At 40.0% G+C, this 23,876-nt stretch overlaps 2 protein-coding genes across 3 annotated transcripts in view; one reads left to right on the forward strand and one right to left on the reverse strand.

The window, feature by feature from the left end:
- Positions 1–21,149, reverse strand: part of RAB22A (RAB22A, member RAS oncogene family) — a 33,643-nt gene extending 12,494 nt beyond the window's left edge. The window contains exons 1-5 of the mRNA XM_074969788.1: positions 20,917–21,149; positions 16,578–16,657; positions 9,843–9,924; positions 2,764–2,835; positions 2,559–2,665 (exon numbers count right to left, since the gene is read on the reverse strand). Coding sequence (XP_074825889.1) covers positions 2,559–2,665; positions 2,764–2,835; positions 9,843–9,924; positions 16,578–16,657; positions 20,917–20,952 — 377 coding nt within the window. The 5' untranslated portion in view covers positions 20,953–21,149. The remainder of the gene's footprint in view (positions 1–2,558; positions 2,666–2,763; positions 2,836–9,842; positions 9,925–16,577; positions 16,658–20,916) is intronic.
- The window catches only part of LOC141997418 (serine/threonine-protein phosphatase 4 regulatory subunit 1-like), a 39,337-nt gene continuing 36,363 nt past the window's right edge, over positions 20,903–23,876 (forward strand). The window contains exons 1-2 of one of the 2 annotated variants that reach the window (XM_074969782.1): positions 20,903–21,091; positions 21,568–21,612. Coding sequence is in view for 1 of the 2 variants with exons in the window: in XM_074969781.1 (XP_074825882.1) it covers positions 21,373–21,379; positions 21,568–21,612 (52 nt within the window). In the remaining variant the exon portion in view is untranslated. Of the gene's footprint in view, positions 21,092–21,359; positions 21,380–21,567; positions 21,613–23,876 lie in introns of those variants that run through there. The other variant, XM_074969781.1, reaches the window with a different exon arrangement.

Here is a 23,876-nt window from a genome sequence, read left to right on the forward strand (position 1 = left end):
TCTTAACATACATTGGGAAGTGCCCTCTTCAGGGAAACATGCACGCTCTCAATCTCCTGAAAGCAATGCAAACTCTTAGACTTAGTGAAATTGTCTACTGTCAATACCCAGTACAAATTTTCAAACACGTCAATAACCTTATTGATATCTAACAATTTTTTTCTCCAAAATTGGTCAAGGATGTGCTTCTCACAAAGGACTCTATGTTCCAAGTTTCATATTCAACTGTTTCCAATTTTTCTGTGTTTTATAAAATATAGTGCACAATAGTCATGCTCCTGCCCCAGAAAAACAGACCCACCCACCCAAACAACAACAAAAAAACAACAATACCTGAGGCTTTAAGAGAATACTTCCCCTTAGGGCAGATACCAAACAAAATTTCAGCCAAAAATGGAATTAAATCAAATGCAAATATAATGGAAACTTTTCTGCAACTTTAGTTACAGTGTGACTGGCAGTAAGTGCTAAAATTCCTTATGTTACAATGCTATTTTCACATTACTCCTGGGGGAATTCTGCGCTACTGCATGCATGCATAATTAATGAGCCATGCATATTTTTCAATTTTTTGCACAGGAAAAAAGCTTCTGCTGAAATGTTGCTGCAGTTCCAACTTTTGCCCACCAGAGGGCGCTATGTTGCAGGAACAGCAGCAGCTCCTGGCCACCAAGGGAAGAAAAAGAGCCTGCCTTCTTCGCAGCACCTGTTAGGCCAGGTCAGGAGCTATGGGGAGACAGACAGTGTGGGAGGCTGGGGGGTGGGGACGCGAAAATCAGACAGGGGCTCATAAGGGTTAGTGGGGGAGGACAGACTTGGGCAGGGGCTGAATGGGAGTGGAGGCACAGGACCACAGGGGGGAGGGAGGTGCAGGGCCACATTGTGATGGGGGAGGGGGCCAGAGCTACATAGGGACAGGAGAGTGGCTGGGTGGGAGGGCAGGGCCACATGAGGATGGGGCAGATGTGCCTGACTGAATGGGAGAGGCTAGGGGTCAGACAATGTCTGCATGGGGGGGGGGGTAGCTCCTTAACAATCCCTCTCCAGCCCCCAAAAATACCTGTTCCATACTTTTCCCATCCGTACCCAACAACCCTCCAAGTGCACACCCAGGCTCCTTCCCAGCAATTTACTTCCCTCTCTCTCAGCTCCTCCATTACCCCTGACTCTCCCAAGCCTTTGCACTGCTTCTGAGGGGTGCAAGAAATACAGTTCTATATTGTAGTTTAAATGAATGATTACTTAGAGCTCTGTATTAAGATGCCTAGTAAGGAATCTACTTGTCAAAAACATTTCTTGAATTATTTTGTTGTCCGTGTTGTTACAGACATACTTGCTGACAGGTATTTTGAAATAAATGACTAAAAATAATGGAAACTGGTGTGATTACAGTGTGTTATTTTGACAAATAAAACATGCAGAATCTTAAAATACTGTGTGCAGAATTTTTAATTTATTGGCGCAGAATTCCCCCAGGAGTATCACATGTAGATTTAAATAGTTTGTATCTTAAAGTTATAATTCTAGTCAATAAAATTGAAGATTCTAGAGTAGCATGTACACTGCATATGGCAGCAAAGTCCTAAGTCAGACTGCCAGAAGTCATACAAAACCATCAGCATTTTAAGTATTACACTCATTAAAGTTCAGGAGTCCTGTCACTCATCAGTTTCAATGGGGAGTTGCGTGTGCACACCTTATGGTGTTATCAGGCCCCAAACCATTAGGAGGGACAGAACTATGTTTGGCTTCACCAACACCAAGGCCCACTACGAAGCATGCAGTATCTGTCTTACAAATATTTAGCTTTTAGTCATTTACTTCATATCATTTCATCCTTGGAGATTATAAACATGTTTCTTAAAGATTTATTGGTGTTCTTTAGGTAACTGAAATTTCAGTATTTTTAAAAGTACAGGTGACTGAATTTTGCAGTCCTGTCTCCCTTGGGATCAATGTCAACCAACTTTGCAATGGCTCTTTAAAAACATATCCACCTGTTTTAGCTGAGACCCCAGTTGTGGTAGTAAAATATAAAACAAAGGAGAGATCTGTGAGCAGGTGCCTTTCCCAACCTGCTCTGAAAAGAGTCCACATGCTACGTAGAATCCAAACTCATTCCCTTTTTGGGGCTTGGCTTCATTAACCAAGACATTAGTAATAAAGAAGTTGTGTTCAAACCTTTTCTAAGACTTGGCTGCCTCTAGAATTCCTTCCTCAGGACTTCATCCCATGTTCTAGATCCACTTTCCCCAGAACAGCTCCCACCCTCTTTTATATTGGTGGGGGTAACAAGGTGCCTGAATCAGCAAGTCAGCAAAAACCCACTTAAACTTTCCCAGAAGGATCAACATTTGCTAATAAGATGAAGTGTTGCAGACATCGCAAGCCTTTCTAAAATGGGCTAGACATCTTGTACTAGTTTTTAAAAAGACTTGCATTTTTTAATTACTATATATCTTTCATGGCTTGGTAAATCCCTTAATCTTCCTAACAAATATTTAGTACCATCACTTTGTATCTGAACTTACACCTGCACTGGACTGACATCAATTTACCTTACATCATTAAGGTCACACTTATTTCCTGCAATAGCTACAACAATGTTTGGAGGTCCATGTTGTCGAAGTTCTTTCACCCAGTTCTTTAATGTTGAGAAGGTTTCCTGGTATGGAGAAGGGAGATAGAATTAAGATTCAAAACTGGTCAAACAAAACATACATGAGTGTTGGTTTGCAATATAGTTCTATAATCTCCTCTTACCTCTTTTGTGATGTCATAAACTATAATAGCTGCTGCCGAGCCTCGGTAGTACATTGGTGCTAAAGCACGGAACTGTAGGGAGAAACATCATACAGAATGGATTTAATACTGTGCCAGAGATCATGTGGCTCATTTACCAGTTAATCCAATTTTCACTGCTCTAATATAGGAAAAGAGTTTAGGTTAGTGGAAAATGTATCCTTAAATTTACAAAGAGACTGCCAGCAGGATATAAAAGCTTCACATGAAGCAATCTTAGCCAAAGGCTAGCCAGTGAATACTTTTGGGTGCTAGTAGTACAAGATTACTATAGTACAATGGACTATAAATAAAGCCATATGACAACAAACAAAATTTGAGTTTATCCAGATAAAGCTGGTAAAGAAGTGGTTTAACTCCCAAAAGAAGGCAGAGTAGAGCTATAATTTAAACCTGTAAACCACTCTGTTCCTCCAAGACCACTCACTGTTAAAGAACTCCATTTTCTGGTTACTATTCAGGCAGTCTGTACAAGTTCATTTAGATGTGGATGTGGGAGAGAGGTTTCTGTTCCAAGCCTCAGCTTCAGGAATAGCAGGAATCTAGTACAAGTAAGAAGAGGGCTGCTTCTATTGAAGATAGAGTATACTGCTGAATCTTATAGCAATGACTAATCTTTTGTGAGAGAGAGAGAGAGAGAGGATTAAAAGAAAGGGTATAAGAGACTGGAGCAATACAGAACGTCAAAGGCATAAAGCAAAATTCTTGGACTTCATGTTATCTCAGTCCCTAGTTCATAGTCCTCAGAAAAGCCAGGTTGCAAAGGCGAAATTACAGAAGGAACCCTGACAGTTATGTGAGATATGGAATGGGTCACCCCCATTAAAAAAAAAAGATAGCTATACAGATATAGACAATACACACAGGATATATGCCTAATTTTGAACACTGAGGGAGAGAAAGGGTGGGGTGAATTGAATACATTTCTTCCTTTTTGAGATACTCATGTCCACAAAAGGAAAAATAAAAAGAACCAGTGTACATTATTACCAACCAAAACATCCTGAAAATGGCTTAAAAGTGAGATAAAAAACAACAAATGTTGCACTCTTTTTATTTATCTTCTGGTATTTAGGATTAATGTTTTCAAGCTTTTCCCCTTCAACCAAAAGAGTTAGGGAAAAAAAAAAAGTTAAGGAAGAATAAAAGCTGAGAGAGTCTCACAATCACCTGACCCCTGAAGCAAAGGCTTTAGGAAACACACCAAATATCATAAGACTTGCAGGAAATCTCAGGACTTAGCAACACTGACAATTGCTACAAATCTGAATGAGCCTGCAGTACACAGATCAGGCTACTATCCTTGCACGAATGCTACTTGCTCTTTGACTGCATAAGAAACTACAATGGTTACTTTAACACATGCTTGGCACTATAAAATAACTACTGTTTTAGATGCAGTGTTCAGAAATTCTGCTAAGGTAAGAAAAAGCAAACAACTCATCTAGCACACTGAAGTGTCAGTGGAAGAAGAGAATAATTAACTGATAGATGCAGTGTATTGATGTATGGCTTTATATACACTATTTACTATTCAATAAGAAATCTATAAAAATAATGAAGACAATGTAGCTTTTCACAAAGACTTATTTGGTTATAATAAAATACTAGTTTTCTTTTGGTTAATATAGTTCAGCTGAGAGCAGTTCTCTACATCCTAAAAATTCCTTTGTTATAAAACAAAATTCCAGCCCATTTAGATTTGGGTCACAAAATTCTTCTTTTGAGAATAAGCCTTTACACAAAGTGCACAGAATGAAAATAAATGTTTGACAGGTAGGAGGGAGGAAATGTGTGATGCACCCAACTCATCCAAGAAGGGTGTAATATCCTCTCCTCCCCCCATAAGTACTTAGAATGTAAAAGGGAAACATATTTGATAAACCACTACGCGGACTACTTGACTACCTGGCTTTTTGAGGTCTATTTATATTGGGGAAAAAAATCCTGCTTTCCCTTGCTGATCTTGTATTACTCATTTCCTGCCTGCTAACATTTTGATTTCTTTTCTCACCTAGGAATAGTCAGCAGTTAAAAAAACATTTTCCCTTTAACAAAACAGATGTTTCCAGAAACTACATTTTCTTTCAGCTGTCTGTTCAAAGAATTCAGCTTTCTCGCACTGCAGCCCAACTCTGATTTGAGCTTTAACACAGAATTACCAGTGAGCGTCAGTATAACACAAGAATTTGGCAGCATGGACAATAGACAAAACTCAGATAGTGGTTGAAGGCAATTTCATACTAACTTTAGTCAATGAAAGAGAAATAGTTACTTCTGACACTTGAGCAGAAGTGCCCCAGATGAAGTGTTAAATTTAAGTGTGATGCAATCCAAAAATGAAAGCTTCCATCAGCATGAATATAGGAATGGAAACTATGTCACCAAGAGAAATGGAGTAAATAAATATGGACTGGGGGAGGGGAGATGCCAGCTAGTCAACACCACACTAAATTAATGTTTTCTGCGTTTGGGTTCCAAGACATCAGAACTTATTGGAAATACAGTTCTAGAATGACTAATTGAAGTAAATAGTAGGTTGAGGGAAAGAAAGAAGAGGGAAAAAATATCTTGACAGCAACTGATGTGTTTTCATTTTTAAATACGAGGCCATTATTTGTAATAATGGAAGCAGACACTTGAGATATTTTAGTGACTTACAATGCCAATTAAGGCATACTTTACATGTAGTCAGTGATCCTCTAACTTACTGTTTAAATCTGATTAAAAAGTTTGAACTGGCTATCAATGGAAATACACCCAACCTGAATGAAACTGCTTTACAACAGAGACAGTGTTAGTCACAGAAAATCTGCATTTTCTAAAGTCCTTGATTTTTTCCCCTCCTTGTCAAATACAACAATTCAGGAACAAAGGAGAGGGAGATCTGTGGGAAATAAATTTACATCAGGTGAAATATTGCGTTCTAGCTTAAAAATCAAGCTGTTGTTAATCAAGGTGTTTAGCAACCTGCTGAAAAAGAACTGCTCACTGATAAGCCTTGGAAGTGCATTGTTAAAATACAGCAAATGCTAAAACTAAAATATCGGGAACAGCAGATGATACTGGTTGGGAACTCAATGGTTCATATGGACCACCGCATCTGTGTTTTAACACTGTGCTCAAACCCTGATGGCTGAGGTCATATGTGGTTTGATGCCAGTTCTTAGTAAACCTGAGAAAGCCAATAATTTATCCAAACTGCAAAGTGTGTAGCGACTGTTATAATTTCTGCTGAAGAAGGCGCAGAAACAGAAAACTGTCATGGAAGTTTCAGGGCAGGAGATTCACTGATCGAACTGACTAGCAGCTTTGATCAGTCCTTTCTGTAGTTGGTCCATTCCTAGCCAATGTTCTTAACCCGTCATTTTAAGGCACACCAAGTTCTTTTGCTGTACAAAGATTCTGCAGTAAGATTTTCTCCACACAGTATTTTTTTGACAGTCCATAGCCAGCTGTCTGAAAGTGAATACAAATTAGATCTTATCTGGCAGCCGTACAAACATTTTTGTAAAGGAAAAAAAAAAACAAAAAAAACCCAGTACCAGTATTGGAAAACAAAACAGAAAAAAAAAATGTTGCAACTATGGTTGTGTATGAATAAATCCTGGTTCTGTGATGCATTACATTATCACTATCTCTTTAATCCTTACAAGACTTAGTCTTTTGAGCCTGTAAGCATTGTCCAAATTAAGTTCAGGTAGTATGTAATTTTCCCATTAGAATATGTATCTTGCAAAAGGAGAAGATGCACAAGTGATTAACAGTGTCATTTATTATTATCAGAGTGGTATTATTAAATCACTGAAAACTTGATATAAAATCCAATACCACATTCAGTACTTGATATAAAGTCAAGTGTTGGATTCAAGAGCCCTACAAGACACATGAAGTTATGGTAAGAGAGTTTACCGTGGTTTCTAGTGGCTGCCCAATTTGATTGATGGGCAAGTGGAAAAAACAGAGCCCTGAGCTTGGTCAGTTTTTCTTTCCCGGGCCAACAGAGTTTGGGAGCATCATGTATGTTCACTAATGCACAAGAGAGTTTTGCTCTTACACCAGAAGCTGTTACGGATAAATTGGGTTATTAGTAACTGACCTGTGCTATGACATTGGAGTTTGTATTTGACTGAATTGCTATGAAGCATTAATACTTCCATGTTTAAAACAAAACTTTCATTTAAAAATAAAGAAATAAATATATTAAATATAAATAAAAAACACATTGCCCTAACTGATCACTTGGAAGGGTGGAAGTATTGTTTGTAAAGGAACTCGAAACATACTGTCTGTGTGGGGCAGGAGGTGGGGGAAGGGAGAATGATGGATGCACTTGAGCTTGTAGATTCAGCAGTAGCTGTCAGAAGCACTCTTTAGTGGTGGTCTGCTGACGGAACTAAGGTGACATTGGCACCTTCTTATGAAGCATCAGAATCTTGTTCCTACATCACTGTAGTCTCAAGATGTATGTTCTCCCAAAAAATAACCCCTCACTCTCAAGGTGTGGAGGGAGAAGTCTACAGAATCTTCAGCTCTGAGTCAGAGGTGCAGGGAGGATATCTTCATCTCTTCCAATTAGACAAAGTGTTGGACAACTTGCACGGAAAAAAGAAAAGGGCATCACTCCAGGGATAAGAATAGAAAAGAGGAAACATTTACTTCATACAAGCTGACAGCACCAATTGTCAGCCATTTACAGATATACTTCCTCATAGATTGCCCTACTTTGGATTCAGCATACTACATTCTCCCACTGCTTTCAAACAGGATTCAAATGAACAGAATGAAACTCTAATACGTAATGGAAATCCCTTGCCGAACAGCTTCAGGCAGGTTTATAAAACTTCATACATAATTGCAGCTTTTGTTGTTGCTGCCTGTAGTTCATAAGAAAGGTAATTAGTATGCAGCACAAAGACACTTCCTCCAACTCCCTTTTTAATTTCAGTTTGTGTGCTTGTAAGTCTTGAATAAGTTTGTTGCATCCCCTCAAAAGGTGAGTATGTTGCAAAAGCAGCCATCAAGTTCTTCTGGAAAGAATGCCAGGTTAAAATTTGTATTTCAAATGAAAAACTTCCTGACATGCACTTCTAACACAATCAGATTAGAAATGAATTTAAAAAAAAAAAAAAAAATCAAGTTAATAAGAACAGCCATATTGGGTCAGACCAAAGGTCCATTTAGCCCCGTATCCGGTCTTCAGACAGTGGCCAATGCCAACTGCCCCAGAGGGAATGAACAGAACAGGTAATCATCAAGAGATCCATCCCCTGTCGCCCATTCCTAGGTTCTGGTAAACAGAGGCTAGGGACACCATCCCTGGCCATCCTGGCTAATGGCCATTGATGGACCTATCCTCCATGAATTTATCTAGTTCTTTTTTGAACCCTGTTATAGTCCTGGCCTTCACAATATCGTCTGGCAAGGAGTTCCACAGGTTGACTGTGTGTTGTGTGAAGAAATACTTCCTTTAGTTTGTTTTAAACCTGCTGCCTATTAATTTCATTTGGTGGCCCCAAGTTCTTGTGTTACGGGAAGAAGTAAATAACGCTTCCTTATTTACTCTCTCCATGATTTTACAGATCTCTATCATATCCCTCCTTCGTCATCCCTTTTCTAAGCTGAAAAGTCCCAGACTTATTAATCTCTCCACATATGGCAGCTGTTTCATACCCCTAATCATTTTTGTTGCCCTTTTCTGAACCTTTTCCAATATATCTTTTTTGAGATGGGGCAACCACATCTGCATGCAGTATTCAAGATGTGGACGTACCATGGATTTATATAAAGGAAATATGATATTTTCTGTCTTACTATCTATCCCTTCCTTAATGATTCCCAACATTATGTTCACTTTTTTGACTGCCACTGCATATTGAGTGGATGCTTTCGGAGAACTATTCACAATGACTTCAAGATCTTTTTCTTGATCTTTTTCTTGAACGGTAACAGCTAATTTAGACCCCCATCATTTTATACGTATAGTTGGGATTACATTTTTCCATATGCATTACTTTGCATTTATCAATGTTGAATTTCATCTGCCATTTTCTTGCCCAGTCACCCAGTTTTGAGAGATCCTTTTGTAGCTCTTTGCAGTCTGCTGGGACTTAACTATCTTGAGTAGTTTTGTATCACCTGCAAATTTTGCTACCTCACTATTTACCCCTTTTTCCAGACCATTTATGAATATATTAAATAGGACTGGGCCCAGTACAGTCCGGAGGACACCACTATTTACCTCTCTCCATTCTGAAAACTGACCATTTATTCCTACCCTTTGTTTCCTATCTTTTAGCCAGTTACCAGTCCATGAGATAACCTTCCCGCTTATCCCATATTTTCCACCAATACTGTTGTTTCAAATGCGGCGTATAAACATCTAGGCCCCAATCCTGCAGACACTTAAATGTCTGCATAATTTTACTCCCAGGATTAGTTACAATATTGAAGGCAATGGGACTGCTCATATCAGTAAAGCTACACAAGTGCATACATTTGCAGAATCAGGGCCTTAGCTTGTGCAATTAAACTGGGATGATCAGTGTTGCAGAGAAATGTTCAAAGCCAAATAGAAATGCTTCTGTGAAGTAAAACTATTGCCAAAAACCACTACCTTGCAAGTCTGTTTTTGTGACAGACACTGCCCATTTGGTAAATATAACCTGTTTTTTCTAATCTCTCGAAAGTTATAGCTCTCCTTTTATCTATAATCTCCTCAGTTGTACCTTTTCTAATTTGTCAATATCCTTCTAATAATACTGTCTGAAATTGTGCTTAATATTCCAGTGAAGTCTCAGTAGACCTTTCCATTACTATAAAGATGTTATATAAATAGGTAATCTTCACATTTTCTAATAATTTATTTCCCTAGGGGAGCCAAATAACGAAGGTGAAAGATGAAATTTTGATTAAATAAATTATCATGGGTTTGTCTCCAGTGTACTTTGAAAGAATCATCTGTGAAAACATACATTTACAGAATTTGATCACATAAAAAATCTTTACAAACTAAGGAGGAAAACAACATCTCTACTTACTCGTTCCTGTCCAGCTGTATCCCAGATTAGGAATTTATGCAACTCATTTTGATACTGCACAGTCTTTGTCATAAAAGACGCTCTGAAAGATTTAATGTAATGTTACCAAAATGCAAATACAAAGAAAAAACTATTTCTAGCATAATTAGTTCATATCTCCAAATTTTTATATATAAAAAGGTCAATATCTTCAATTGACTTTAATACCACAATTTTTCATAAAACAGGTCATTTTTTCAAAAGTGAAGTGCTTTTTACTATATATAAAACTGATTAAGATCATGATACATAATGTTTGAAATTAATTACTGTGCAAAGAACCCAGACAAGGATGCATGCACCAATTAAGTCACACTTACACCACTTAAACACTGGTGAACTCCACCTTAACAGAATACAGTACAAAGGATCAGAGAGGGGATAAGAAGCCTTGTAAATTTGCACTCTTCTTCCTCTTAACTTTTCTGTTGAAGGTGAGGGGATGTAGGTTTTGCACTGCCACAGAAGCAGCTGGGGAGTGAGAGTGGCATTCTTCACACCTCCCCCACACAAAGGAACACCACAACAAATTCACGAAAATGCACATGAATATTAGAGGAACTACTGAAGGGATACCACATGGAACCTGTGCACTAGCCCTTTCTGGACTTATGTTGACATGAAATTTGGCTGCCAACCACATTCTGGGGAGTCCCACAGAGCAGAGACTGAAAGCAGATAAGTTAATGCTGACTTCCCACCAAAATTTAATTGGGTGTTTGGGAGGTGAATAAGGCAGTGGAGAGTGCTGCCCCCAAGCCCTCTCCCCATCAGTATTTCCTGAAACCTGCAGATCCCCAGCACTTTCAAAAGAAGGGCCATAATCCTTCCTTCTCCCTAAATATATATAACTTTTCTGTGCAGGAGGATGGTAATGATGGGGCTTCAAGATATGTAAAAGAGATTACCTTAAAAAAAAAAAAAAAATCTGCCAGAACCCAGTGCCAGGATTCTTCATGTTTCCTGCAAGAATTGGATGACAACCCCAACACCTACCATGGTTGCTTCATCAGGGAAACAGTTCCCAGCTCTAAGTGTTACTGATATCATCCACTCTTGCAAAAGAAACGTTACACTGAATTTAGGTCTGCAGAATAAGAGTACAAGGTGCTTTAACTTTTTATTTTTTGGTGGCATGTGTATTTTGTTAATGCTTTGAGAGCTCAAACTGTTTCTTTACATTAGTTTTTGTCTTTCAAAATACTGCATATTTACCAGGTAATTAGCATAGGAGCTAGGGCCCCATAAAGATGTCTTGTGTACTTCAACAGGTCATACAGCAACTGACTGGTAAAGTATGCTATGGCATAAAGGCCTGTGTGAACTTACTAGCTTAAAAAAAAAAAAGTTTGATAAGTGCCAGATAGGGTGTGAATTTTTCAAGTTTGAGATGAAAACCAAGGCCCTGATCCTGCAGTGAACTCTACACAGGAGTCAGGACCTGCATAGAGCCCCACCGAAATTAGGAGTCCACCAGCCCAAAGCCTATTACAGAAATGAAGCCAAAGGGTGAATGTCTTTAGCACAGGATGCAGTATTGGACACTAAAGTTCAGTGACTCAGGCTTTAGAGTCTTCCTGGGCTCTAAGTATTGTCAGGTCATAGAAATTATGACAATAAGCCCTTCATAATTTCAGTTACACATTAATGGCAGCTACAGAGTATATCAACACAATTCAACAGTAAGGGAGCATGTAATAGTTAAGTTTAATGTATTTGTTTTTAAAAGGAAAGCAGAAAGCTCTTAAGTTCTCCCAGGGGGTTAAAACCTCCCATCACCTCAGATGGTTTAGCTAGAGTCTAGCACAAAGACTGCAAGATTTTAAGTTTCCTTTAAACAAGCTGAACAAAAGGTTACAATGACCTTAATACAAGTTAATACCAAAGCACAAGGGTAAGAGAGCCAAACTTCAGTGGATTTAAACGTAACTAATTATGTACTTGAGCAAAGGATAAGGGAAAGTAGCATGTTAAAAGAAAGTGTCTATTGTAGGCATTGTAAGCACTGCCACTTTCTTACATTATAACACTGCTGCACAACAAGAATGAGGTAAAGTGTGCAGACCATGAACATGATGTCCATTAACAGATGATTGTTAGTGTGTATTTAAAGTGTATGGATACACATTTTAATTCATCATTTAAACTACAGTGTATAAATGACTGTTTTTCAATTCACAAAGGGGCCAAATTTAGGTTGCACAGTTAATCTTAATTTTTTATTTTCTAACTTTTAAGTTTTTAAATCTAGGAAATTACACATAAAAAACAAACTGAAAAACACAAATTCTATCATGTGACATCATACTGACACCCACATGGTTCATTGGCCAGGTTGGAACTGTTTGAGCTAATGGACAAACCTCTACTACTTGAGCTAAAAGACTAACTGAAAGCAGTAGTAGGTTGTCCTACTGTATGTGGACCACATGTTGGGGGGGGGGGGAAGAGGAGAGAGGAGAGATACTTCACCATGGGTTTCACAAATATTTGTGAAAGACATGGACAGCAGAGGAATGGTCAGACTCAGGAATTTGGGATTCCTTTCCAGGCTTTGGAGGGGAGTGTGATCTAACAAACACAGACTCTTCTGCTCGTTTTGCTGTCGTGGGTACAAATACTTCTGCCTGTTTTGCCTAAGCTTGACCCCTTCCATCCCATACCTTCCAACCTGTCTCAGTCCTGTCTCTTTGTCCATAGGCTCTTCCCACCTGAGCTTGCTGTCTGAGTCTTAGCCCCTACCACTCCTAATCTCTCCCCTTCCTCACAGCCAGTACCAGTTCTGTCCCCTTACCCTAACTCCCTCTCCCAAGTCTCCTTGCCCAGGCAGTTCAAGTTATACCCCCCTGGCTCCTTGTCCAATCTGTCTCTTCCTTCTCTCCGACTGGCTACACATCCTAATCTACCTCCACTCCTAATTCTCCCCCTGAATCATAGCTCCTTGTCAGATCTATTACCCTCTTTTCCTTCCCATGATGGATTCCTAGTCCCAGTCTCCTTGTCCGGCCAGACTCATTCTTCCCACTCCTGCCAGTTTCTCACCCAACTGTTTTTTCCCCACACCACCTCCCCATAGTGCTCCCAGTCCCAGCATCCCCCACAACCCACTCTCCCAGCCTTATCTGACTAGGGCAAATCTTTATGCAATTTCTTCAGAAGAGACAGGTAGTGTATCCATCCCAATTTTCTTTAGAGACACTCAAATAGTTTAGCCCCAACATTTAATATAAATTGCTTGTGATTTAGAAAGGCCTTCTGGATTGTAAATATTCATGGCATACTATCACATCAATTCTAGTCCAAAGTTTAAGTTTTATAACGGATTTTACAGAATCTACGATCAGTTGTAATGTTACCAACAATTTTTAAAGATTCCAACGAATACAGTTGTATTTTGATTTAAGTCATCAGATGGAGCATTTGCAATCCAGCCACGACAGGTCTGCAGCTCTGTTCTAGTGTGTGCGAATCAGAGAGCAAGTAGTCCATTTTCATTTACCACTCTAAATTTACTTCGGATACTCCTCACTTTTGAGTACTAAATTATTTCATCTTTAATGAATCTAAAGTGTTTCCCATTCTCTCTTAACAAAATTAAATTTGTCTTTAAGAAAAAGTCACTCTTCTTAGCTTTGGGCATTAGGGTTGCTACTGTTATTGCAGCAGGATATACTGCTGATATCAAGGCACCCAGGGAAGAGCCTGTTTATAACTGTAGTTATATTGGTGATGATGTTCACAGTCAAATTTATGATTGTTCATTTAAAAAATGCTCACATTACCAATGTCACTAGACATATATTGTTGGAAAGCAGTTTACCAAAAGTTCCAAAGTCTCACTGCATAAAAGTTAAGGTTATATGACTTCAGCATCCCTTAGGCAAGACGCCATTAAATAAATCAGTTTTGTACTAAGCTCTGAATTTTAAACTCTAGCCAAAGTGGAAGTGAATTCTGGAGTTGCAGGACCTCCACTGAAGACATCCCATTCCCATCCCCAGAGCTTCAGATATAGGGATTGTTAGCATGAGTGTCTCATCTGACAGTGGTGGCTGGAATGAGACACATGGAGAGAGAAAGTCTTCTGGGTAGCTAGGAGCCAAAACAAATTAGGCTTTAACAATCAATCAGCACCCTGAAGAGTATATGAAGATAGTCCAGTCAATGGAACACTGGTGTAATGCACTTTCTACAGAAACCCCTATTCAGCAGCTGTGCTGCTCTATTCTGAGTTGTCTTTGTGGACAGTTCCACATAGAACATGTTGTATAGTCCAAAATGGAGGTCACCAAGCTTTGCATTTGAGAGAAATGAAGATTTTCATTGTGGCAAGTGTTACTAAAAAAAGGCAGCTTTTTATGGCTCAGAGTGCTATCTGGGACTCCAACAGCAATCCAAAAATACCCCTGAATTGGAACTACCTTAATTATCCTCAATATTGGGGTAGGCAGCAACTCCTAGCTGCTTGCCTCAACCAACTTGCATCACATCCAGCTAAGCTGGGTTAAGCTTCAACCAGCTTGCTCTCTCATTCAAGAATCTATAATAGTCAGGCAGTGGAAAAGCAGAGATGGTGCACAAACTAGAGAGATCTGCTGATCAACAGAAGCAGACTGTTTCCTCAGCATCCTGGAACTTTAAGCAGTGTTCAGCTCTTAGGGAGCTCTTAGGGAACTCCAAGTAGAACAGATGACTTCATGCCCAGGTATATTACATTGCTGTAGTCTAGATGGGACATGGCAATGCCCTGAATGCCCTTTAGTGCTTTGGTTATAATATAGCAGGATGGAAGAGAGTCTCCTAGTCAAATGGAGATGGTAGAAAGCAAAGCGTAACTCGCAGCTACTGCTATGTAAGCGCTTAGGGACAGAAAGGCCACCAGGAGCACTCCTAAACTATGGACTGAATTGACCCATTGTAAGTGTGTACCCTCAGCCAAAGAAGACAGCATCTACACTGTAAACTCTGCCCTCCAGCACAACCTCTCTTGCTCAGGTTCATCTTTGCCCCATTTGTTCTTCATCCATGAACGGATCTTATACAAACACTGGATTATCTTGGTGGTACTAGCATGGCTGAATGCGATACAAGATAGGCAGAGCTGTAGCACTTGAGTTCATATCATCCTGCCAGTTTACTTAGTGACTGCATGTAGACGTTTGGCCACACTTGTGCATGGATCCAGTGGCAGGATCAGGGTCTTTGTTGTTGCAATGATTGCACAAGATAGCTATCCAACCATCAGTCCAAAGAAGAAGAAGCAGGGACAGATTTGTAAAAGTGTTCAGGTGCCAAGAGATTCAGATAGGCACCTCAGCTCCCAGTTGCTTTTGCAGATCCCATTGAAGTGCCTATCTGCATCTTTAGGCACCTGAACACCTTTAAATATCGCGCCTGTAATGAATATATCTGCAGATAATGATTCTCAACCTTTTTTATCCCAACACAGCTTTTCCATAACCTCCTGCCCCCACATCTAGCTGGGACTTCCCTGCTCCCACTCCATTTAGTAATATAAAAAGGGCAGAGCACTCACAAACTCTACATGAAGAACCTCTGCTGTAGATTAATTAACAGATAAAAACTTGTAGCCCTTAAGTTTTGACATAAAATGATCTAGGTGTCTGTTCTCACATATAGCTTTTGTTAATAAAAGAACAGGATTTCTAAACAGCATGATTGTATTTAATCCAATTTTGTGTACCATAATTAAAACATAGAAAAGGAAAACTAGATATTTCAAAGGAATGGAGGAAACACTTGATCTTTATTAGGAAGTGTTATTGTATTTACCCCATTTTGTTAGTTAAGGGAATATGCATTTTATATTAATCTAATTAAAGAAACAGAGCTGGGAAGGAGAAAAAGATGCAGTTGACAAAAACATTTATCATTGTTAATTTGAAACATCCTAGAAAAATCTGAGACTTTGTTTTTACATTACTGTTTAAAAACTCGAGCAACCAGATAGTTACTGTACTCAGTTATTTCTGAAGTTCAAGAATGGTGCCTCAACATAAAGTGGACAAAGATTTATGTTCTTCCGTTGATGAATGAGAAACAGATATTGAGGTTTGCATCAGCAGTAGAACACACTTGTTTGTTCATAATCCAGAAAGCCTAACAGGATATTTTAGTTAAGATTATTAATACAAAAACAGGACAAGATTTTAAACCTGCCCTACAGCATAAACATTGAATCTGCATGAAGCCAGAATATTAACACTTAGCATTTTAGTCTTTAAGGGTATTTAGAAATCTTAGACATTACAATGACACTGTAAGGCAGTTAAAGTGTAGATTTTTAAAACTAACTTATTTCCATGTGCATTAGTTGTGACTGGGTATTCAAAATCATGTATCTGTGTATACAAATGGAGGGTTATGTACGTAACTGCTGATTTGCATGCAGCTTTTACTACATGCAATTTTGCTGGTCAAGCCCCAATGACTGGCCTAAGGCCTCACAGCAAGTCAGTGTCAGTGCAAACATTGAATTCAGGAGTTCCTGACTCCCACTTCAGCATTCAGAGCATGCGTTTTTCTTGCATTGAAATGAAATTTGGATAGATTTAACCGCTTTACCCAACTTCTGCTACTTCATGCAGAGTGTGTTTCATATGTGACTCTTTGGGATTAAGTTATATATTCCTCTATCTTATTTACAATTCAAATACATTTTATTTAGTGTCTTACCCTATTGTTGGGTTGATGTTAGGGTCAAAGCTGTCTTCTACAAATCGCCACACAATACTTGATTTGCCTACACCAGTATCCTGAAAAATAACATAGCAGTTACACCAATGAGAATTTAGCTACCATAAACACTTAGGCACATTTAAGGCTAGTCTACACTAGCAACTACATTGGCTTGTGTAGTCACGGCAGAGCGACTTCCATGGGGGGCGGGGCGCAGCTCCCAGCGCTGGTGCACGGTCTACACTGGTGCTTTACAGCGCTGAAACTTGCTGCGCTCAGGGGTGTGTTTTTTCACACCCCCGAGAGAGAAAGCTGCAGCACTGTAAAGTGCCAGTGTAGACAAGCCCTTAAACCACAATCCCGCAATAAGCTCCTTATGGAAAGACTGATCCCAGTTCCTATAGAGAGCATCACTGAAGTCGGTGCGGGTCCAGCCAAGTGGAACAACTCTTAGGATCAGGGTCTTAGTAATCAAAATATTTCAGTGCAGCAAAATTGAAAAACTGAAGAGCGAAAAAAACAACATTTACGTTGAAAACAGGAGATAGCTCTGTTAAAGATACATTATCCCAAAACAGATATAAAAGATATTTGATAACTTTGTGTAAGACTTAAACAAAAAGCTATTATGTTCATCTCTTGAAATAGATTGTTCTGTATGCTCCCCTCCCACCACGCCTCCCCCACCAAAAAGTCTGCATAAGTGCTTGTTTTGAATTAGGGATATTTGTACAGGAGATCGAGAAAGCTGCTGCTTTATACCTCAACTGTTAAAGTGTACATCTGCACTTGAATAAGGTAATTAACACATTCAAGTAGATCAAGGGTGTCACACTATTACAAGCATTACAAACACATTTCAGCCTCTGAGTCATTGAGTCCCGCCCTATTAATGAAAGATCTTAAACATCTTCTGAGACATACCTGAAACTAATACATTTTTAAAAAAGAAAAAGAAAAGGAGTACTTGTGGCACCTTAGAGACTAACCAGTTTATTTGAGCATGAGCTTTCGTGAGCTACAGCTCACTTCATCGGATGCATAGCATATCGTGGAAACTGCAGAAGACATTATATACACACAGAGACCATGAAACAAAACTTCCTCCCACCCCACTGTCCTGCTGCTAACAGCTTATCTAAAGTGATCATCAAGGAAGGCCATTTCCAGCACAAATCCAGGTTTTCTCACCCTTCCCGCCCCCCGCCCCCACAGACACACATACAAACTCACTCTCCTGCTGGTAATAGCCCATCCCTCTTTGAAACCTCTCTTTATAATGCGCATGATAATCAAGGTGGGTCATTTCCAGCACTAATCCAGGTTCTCTCACCACCCCCCCCCCCACACCTCCCCCTCCAAAAACCACACACACAAACTCACTCTCCTGCTGGCAATAGCTCATCTTACAATGTGCACAGCAATAATCCAAGTTTAACCAGAACGTCTTGGGGGGGGGGGGGTTTGTAGGAAAAAAACAAGGGGAGATAAGCTACCTTGCATAATGACTTAGCCACTCCCAGTCTCTATTCAAGCCCAAATTAATAGTATACAATTTGCAAATGAATTCCAATTCAGCAGTTTCTCGCTGGAGTCTGGATTTGAAGTTTTTTTGCTTTAAGATAGCGACCCTCATGTCTGTGATTGCGTGACCAGAGAGATTGAAGTGTTCTCCGACTGGTTTATGAATGTTATAATTCTTAACATCTGATTTGTGTCCATTTATTCTTTTACGTAGAGACTGTCCAGTTTGACCAATGTACATGGCAGAGGGGCATTGCTGGCACATGATGGCATATATCACATTGGTGGATGTGCAGGTGAACGAGCCTACAAACCCCCCCCCAAGACGTTCTGGTTAAACTTGGATTATTGCTGTGCACATTGTAAGATGAGCTATTGCCAGCAGGAGAGTGAGTTTGTGTGTGTGGTTTTTGGAGGGGGGTGTGTGTGTGTGGGGGGGAGGGGGGTGAGAAAACCTGGATTAGTGCTGGAAATGACCCACCTTGATTATCATGCGCATTATAAAGAGAGGTTTCAAAGAGGGATGGGCTATTACCAGCAGGAGAGCGAGTTTGTATGTGTGTCTCTGTGTGTGTGTGTGGGGGGGGGGGGGGGAAGGGTGAGAAAACCTGGATTTGTGCTGGAAATGGCCTTCCTTGATGATCACTTTAGATAAGCTGTTACCAGCAGGAGAGTGGGGTGGGAGGAAGTTTTGTTTCATGGTCTCTGTGTGTATATAATGTCTTCTGCAGTTTCCACGATATGCTATGCATCCGATGAAGTGAGCTGTAGCTCACGAAAGCTCATGCTCAAATAAACTGGTTAGTCTCTAAGGTGCCACAAGTACTCCTTTTCTTTTTCTTTTTACGAATACAGACTAACACGGCTGTTACTCTGAAACCTAATACATTTTTTAATCTCATAGCTGCGTGGAGCAAGAGAGGAGGAATTCTAAGGTGACAAACCACAGTTTAAAATAGTGCCAAACACATTAGAAATTTAACACTAGCTTGTGTGTGTTTTGAATAGTAACTACGACAACTCAAGCTTAATAAAAGAAAGAAACAAAAGGCATGCTTCAAGTTGCATCTACTTGCAGCACTAAGTTAAGATGTCTGATTGCTCACATGCCTTTAAACACAACATAGCTGAACCACTTCACAATCTTCAGATGAGAGAATCAGGTAATCTATACCCCAAATTTAAAGATTTGAAAAAGATAGTTTACCAAACCTAATATTAAGAAATGTTTGAATAAAACAAGCTTGCTTTCATTTAAGCTTGCTTTCTGTAGTGTTTGCAGCGCAGATTATATTTTTTTTATTCAAGCTAACGTTAAAAAATTATATAATACACAGGTTAAGAAAAGAGTATCTGTACGTCTGGGGATAGAGTTTAGATTATCCACAAATATTGAGTTTATTTTTAAAGTCATAAGATACATATAGTGCATAATCAGCAATATTACTACAGTACTAATCTGTACAAAATTTAAGTTTGTGCTAATCGTCTCGAGGGTTCTCCTTTTTTGGGAGAGGAGAGAGGAATTAAAAAATACACTATTCTTGTCACTTACATATTTTAGTGTTTAACAGAAAGTTATAAAGAAGAGAAAGGGAGATGAAAGTAATTTCCTGGCTGAGGCATTTAGAAGGGGAAATTTTCTTAGTTACTCTCTTACTCCCCCTTTTCCCACTCCACAAAGATTTCACAGGTAGAGTTTGACGTAAACAAAGGATAACATATTTAGGAAGGTTTCAGAGTAACAGCCGTGTTAGTCTGTATTCGCAAAAAGAAAAGGAGTACTTGTGGCACCTTAGAGACTAACCAATTTATTTGAGCATAAGCTCACAAAAGCTTATGCTCAAATAAATTGGTTAGTCTCTAAGGTTCCACAAGTACTCCTTTTCATATTTAGGAAGCAATCGTGCCAACTACCTTCCCCCAAATACCGGATATACAAAATTAGGGAATATACACCAATTTTCCAGGGAGAGGGAACAAGACAATCTAGAACCAGGAAATACATAGTCCAACCTGTCAAATTTCGTTGTTTTTTTTTTTTTAAGCAGACAAAACTCCCAATAGAGAGAGTCCAGGAAAAAGCTCCAATTGACTTCAGTTGGATTTGGTTTGGAGGACCTTTGATTGGGAGCACTCGCATTTTGGAGCTAAGAATTTTTAAAAACGTCTGTCTTTTGAGATGAAGATTTTGCCGTATATATTTCTAAACAAGATTAAAAGTCTCACCCACGTTTGTTTTGAAGTCTCCTTCATCCATTATCTAGTATTTGGAGAGTGCTTTTGAAGCCTGAAAATGGCATTAAGTGTCTGATATCAAACTACATAAATACAAGGGCTAAATATTATTCAAATGATCAAAGCCTTGGACAGCATAAGGGGGATGGGAGCCGAGCAGTTTCAACACAGGACCATTTTTTTAAATAGGGGAGCCTTGAAAATAAAAGTGTGTTACTTTGTGTCTCAAACACAGACAACAAAAATTCTTCCTAGAGAGAAAGGCTTTACTAGCTGTTGTGGAGCACACAAACAGATGATGCAGAAATCAACACGAGCACTGGAAAGAGACAAAAATATCCTCTCACCACAGGAAAAACACCGCCACAAACCACCCTCGCTTTAAAGCAGTTTTAAGGGCTTTCGTGATCATACAGGGCAGAAATCCCCCCTCCCCTTTCAAATGAATCCCTCTATGAGGGAAACTCCCCCCTCCTCCATCCCCTCCCCCATTCACCAAGACCGCACCGGGGGAGGGGCTATACAGCAGCCCCCCCTTCCCTATCCCCCCAGATACACCCAGCAGGTGACTTACCCCCAGCAAGCAAACTTTCAGCTCCCTCAGAGCCATGGCCAGGGAGGCTGCTGCCTTAAAGAGAACCAGAGGCGCAGCCCAGCGTCACCATAGCCCCCACCCTGAACACAGGCAGGAGGGTCTCCCGAGGAGACAGAGGGCTCCCTGCTACTTCTCCCCCGGTCACTGCTTACAGGTAACCCCCGCTTCTCAGGCGCCACACACCAGACGCCATCTTGGGCAGCCTATACGAGTCACCTGACTGACTACCTCCCTCCCTCCAGGGGCACACTTTTTTAAAGGCTGTAATTTTCCTGTCTCCTGGGACTGCTTGGGCGTTTGGGGGGCTACCTGCCTCCAGGGCAGCATTTGTTTATTAAAATCTAGTGGGGGGGCGGGTTGGGGTTCAGCCGGGGTCAAGCAGCGCAGGCAGCTCCGCCCTCTGCCCCCCCCCCCCTTCCCCATGTCCATTCCAAGATGGCTGGTAAGCAGCTCTCGCTCCTCTCCTTCCTGCTCCGTGTGGGGTGTGCGGGTGTGTTGGGGTGTGCGGGTGACTAACGCCAAACTGCCGTGTAACTTCGTGCGTGCCTCTTTCCTCCCCTGTCTCTCGTCCCTCCAGAGAGCCTTGTGAAACCAACCCCCCGTGTCTCTCTCTTTTGTTTTTGTTTGTAGGGATCCCTTTGTATTTTGTGGATTTGCAGGATGACTTAGATGATTGTGAGTAACTGTTTTTACTTGTTTTACTCATTCACCCACATGCTCCTTTCTGCACCGCCCCACCCCATCTCCCTCCCCACGCTTTCATCCAGATTAGGGTGAAAGGAAGAGGCTTGTGAGGCTCATTTTACTGATAGGTGAAAGATCAGAGAGGGCTTGGGTTTTCTTATCTAACACACGGACACACACGCAGTCTTGAATTTTCATGTTGCTGCTGGCGGAGGGGTCTCTGATACAGTAATTTTTGTGTTTTTATGCTAAATTTTTAGGGCGCCTTATGCCACCTAACTGTTGTGATTTGATTTTTTTTTAAATGCTCATTGACTCAGTAAAATCCTTTATTGTAAGAAGGGAAAGGGACTGGGGGCTTTAAAACTCTTTATAAAATGATAGGTTATTTTATTTTAAAATCTCACTAAAACGCACTACAGAAAGCTGTGGGTACAGGAGGGAGAGAATTAACCCTAAATGAAGGAGGCTTGTCAGATCTGGATACATGGGATGGACACCTGAATAACAGGGGAAAAGGGGACAAGTTAATTCAGAGCTGTCATAAGCTATGATATTTTGAGGGATGTTTCTAAATTGTTTTCATAATTTTTTGCATGTCTAATTGTAACCCCAAAATGTCAATCTTTCATCATACACAGAAGATATAAGGTATTTCTTGCTAAGCAAAAAGCCTAGCACGCATTTGGGTGTTGCAGAAATAATACTTTAAAAACTGAAATGCAGTTAATTGCCAGAGAAGGAGCCTACATTCAGGTCTGTGTTGTTTATAAAGTTGAGAGATGAAGTAGGCGAGGTAATATTTTTCTCTCCCACCAAAAGAAGTTAGTCCAGTAACAAGCTTTCAATCTTATACAGAGCTTTTCTTCATTTCAGGTTTATAAAGTTGACATTAGTTCTGTTGCTTGCAAAGGATGTTCCTAGCAGTTGGCCTAAGACAAGGACTTTTTGTTGTGATCATTTGAATGAGTGAGATTTTTAAATGATTAATTGAAACACACAGGACAACAATTTTTTACAAGGTGGTTATTTGTTTTGCGTTTCTTATGCCATTGTGAGAGTTACAGAGATACGGAAAAAGGTATGATCACTTTCTGTGATCTAGACTCATAGTCTCAAGTGCTAGTGAAGAATATTAGGGAGTTCATGTTCAACCTGTTACTGTAATACTCCTCCCTTCACCCAGTTTTCTACAAACTTCTCACTATCCTACTGAGGTCTGTCTCGATGGGGTTGCAGGTCTCATACATTCTCTCTTTAGCATCTCTCACTGTGACTTTTTAAAACATGTGATTGCATTACTTTCCAGAACTGCCACTGATTTGTTTGGAAGGAAACTTTAATCATGGATTAATTTTGAGTCTGCTTTTAAAAAAACATCTCCTCTACTCATGGCAGATTTTTACAGAGTTCTTCAATGTGACGTTTAAAATCTCCCTCCAAATTTTTTGTACCCTCCCTTATTTAGGCCCTGGTTATGCAGTGAGCTCTGCACAGCAGATTCTTGTGTCTATGTAAGGCATTGTTGAAGGATTGGGGCCTCATGTCCCAATCCTGCAAAGGGATGTGCATGTCAGAAGCTCCATTGTCAATAGGACAACTCATACTTAAAGTTGAGGACATACATGCTTGAGTACATATGTGTTTAGTGGCTTGAGGGCCACAGACTCCTAGAGTGTGTTTACATTGTAATAAAACACTGTGGTGGGGCTGTGTCAGCTGATTCGAACTGTGGGGAGAGGGGGCGCCCAGGCTGCGGGGCTATAAAATTGCAGTGTAGACATTCTGGTTGGGCTTGAAGGCCCGGCTTTTGGACCCCAGTGTGGTACTAACTGGCACTTTGGATGGCAATTTGAGTTTATCATTTGAAAAAAAAAATTGAGAGTGTTTTTAAAGTTGTTGCTTTTGAGGGACCTGTTCTGTATTGCTTAGACAATCCTGATTTGTGGGGGGGATGGCAGTTCAGAGACTGGGCTATAAAAATTGTCTTAAAGCTAATTGAAAATTATATGGAATCGCTCTTTAAAGTGGTGAAATTTTGCAGGTCTGGATTTGTAGGGTTATGCTTGTGTTTTGCACTTCAGTTCATACATTTGTCTCTCTGGGATATTGGTTTTAAACAGAGGGCTATTGCTTTCTAAGTTTGTTCCATGACCTCAAACAACACCAAGTACCTTTGTTGAGCAGAGGATTTAAATTGGGAGTAGATTGGCTAATACACTTCTGTGTGCCCACACTGGATTTGAAAGAAGCTT

The sequence above is a fragment of the Natator depressus genome, chromosome 13, assembly GCF_965152275.1.
Source record: "Natator depressus isolate rNatDep1 chromosome 13, rNatDep2.hap1, whole genome shotgun sequence".
In the NCBI taxonomy this organism is placed as follows: Eukaryota; Metazoa; Chordata; order Testudines; family Cheloniidae; genus Natator; species Natator depressus.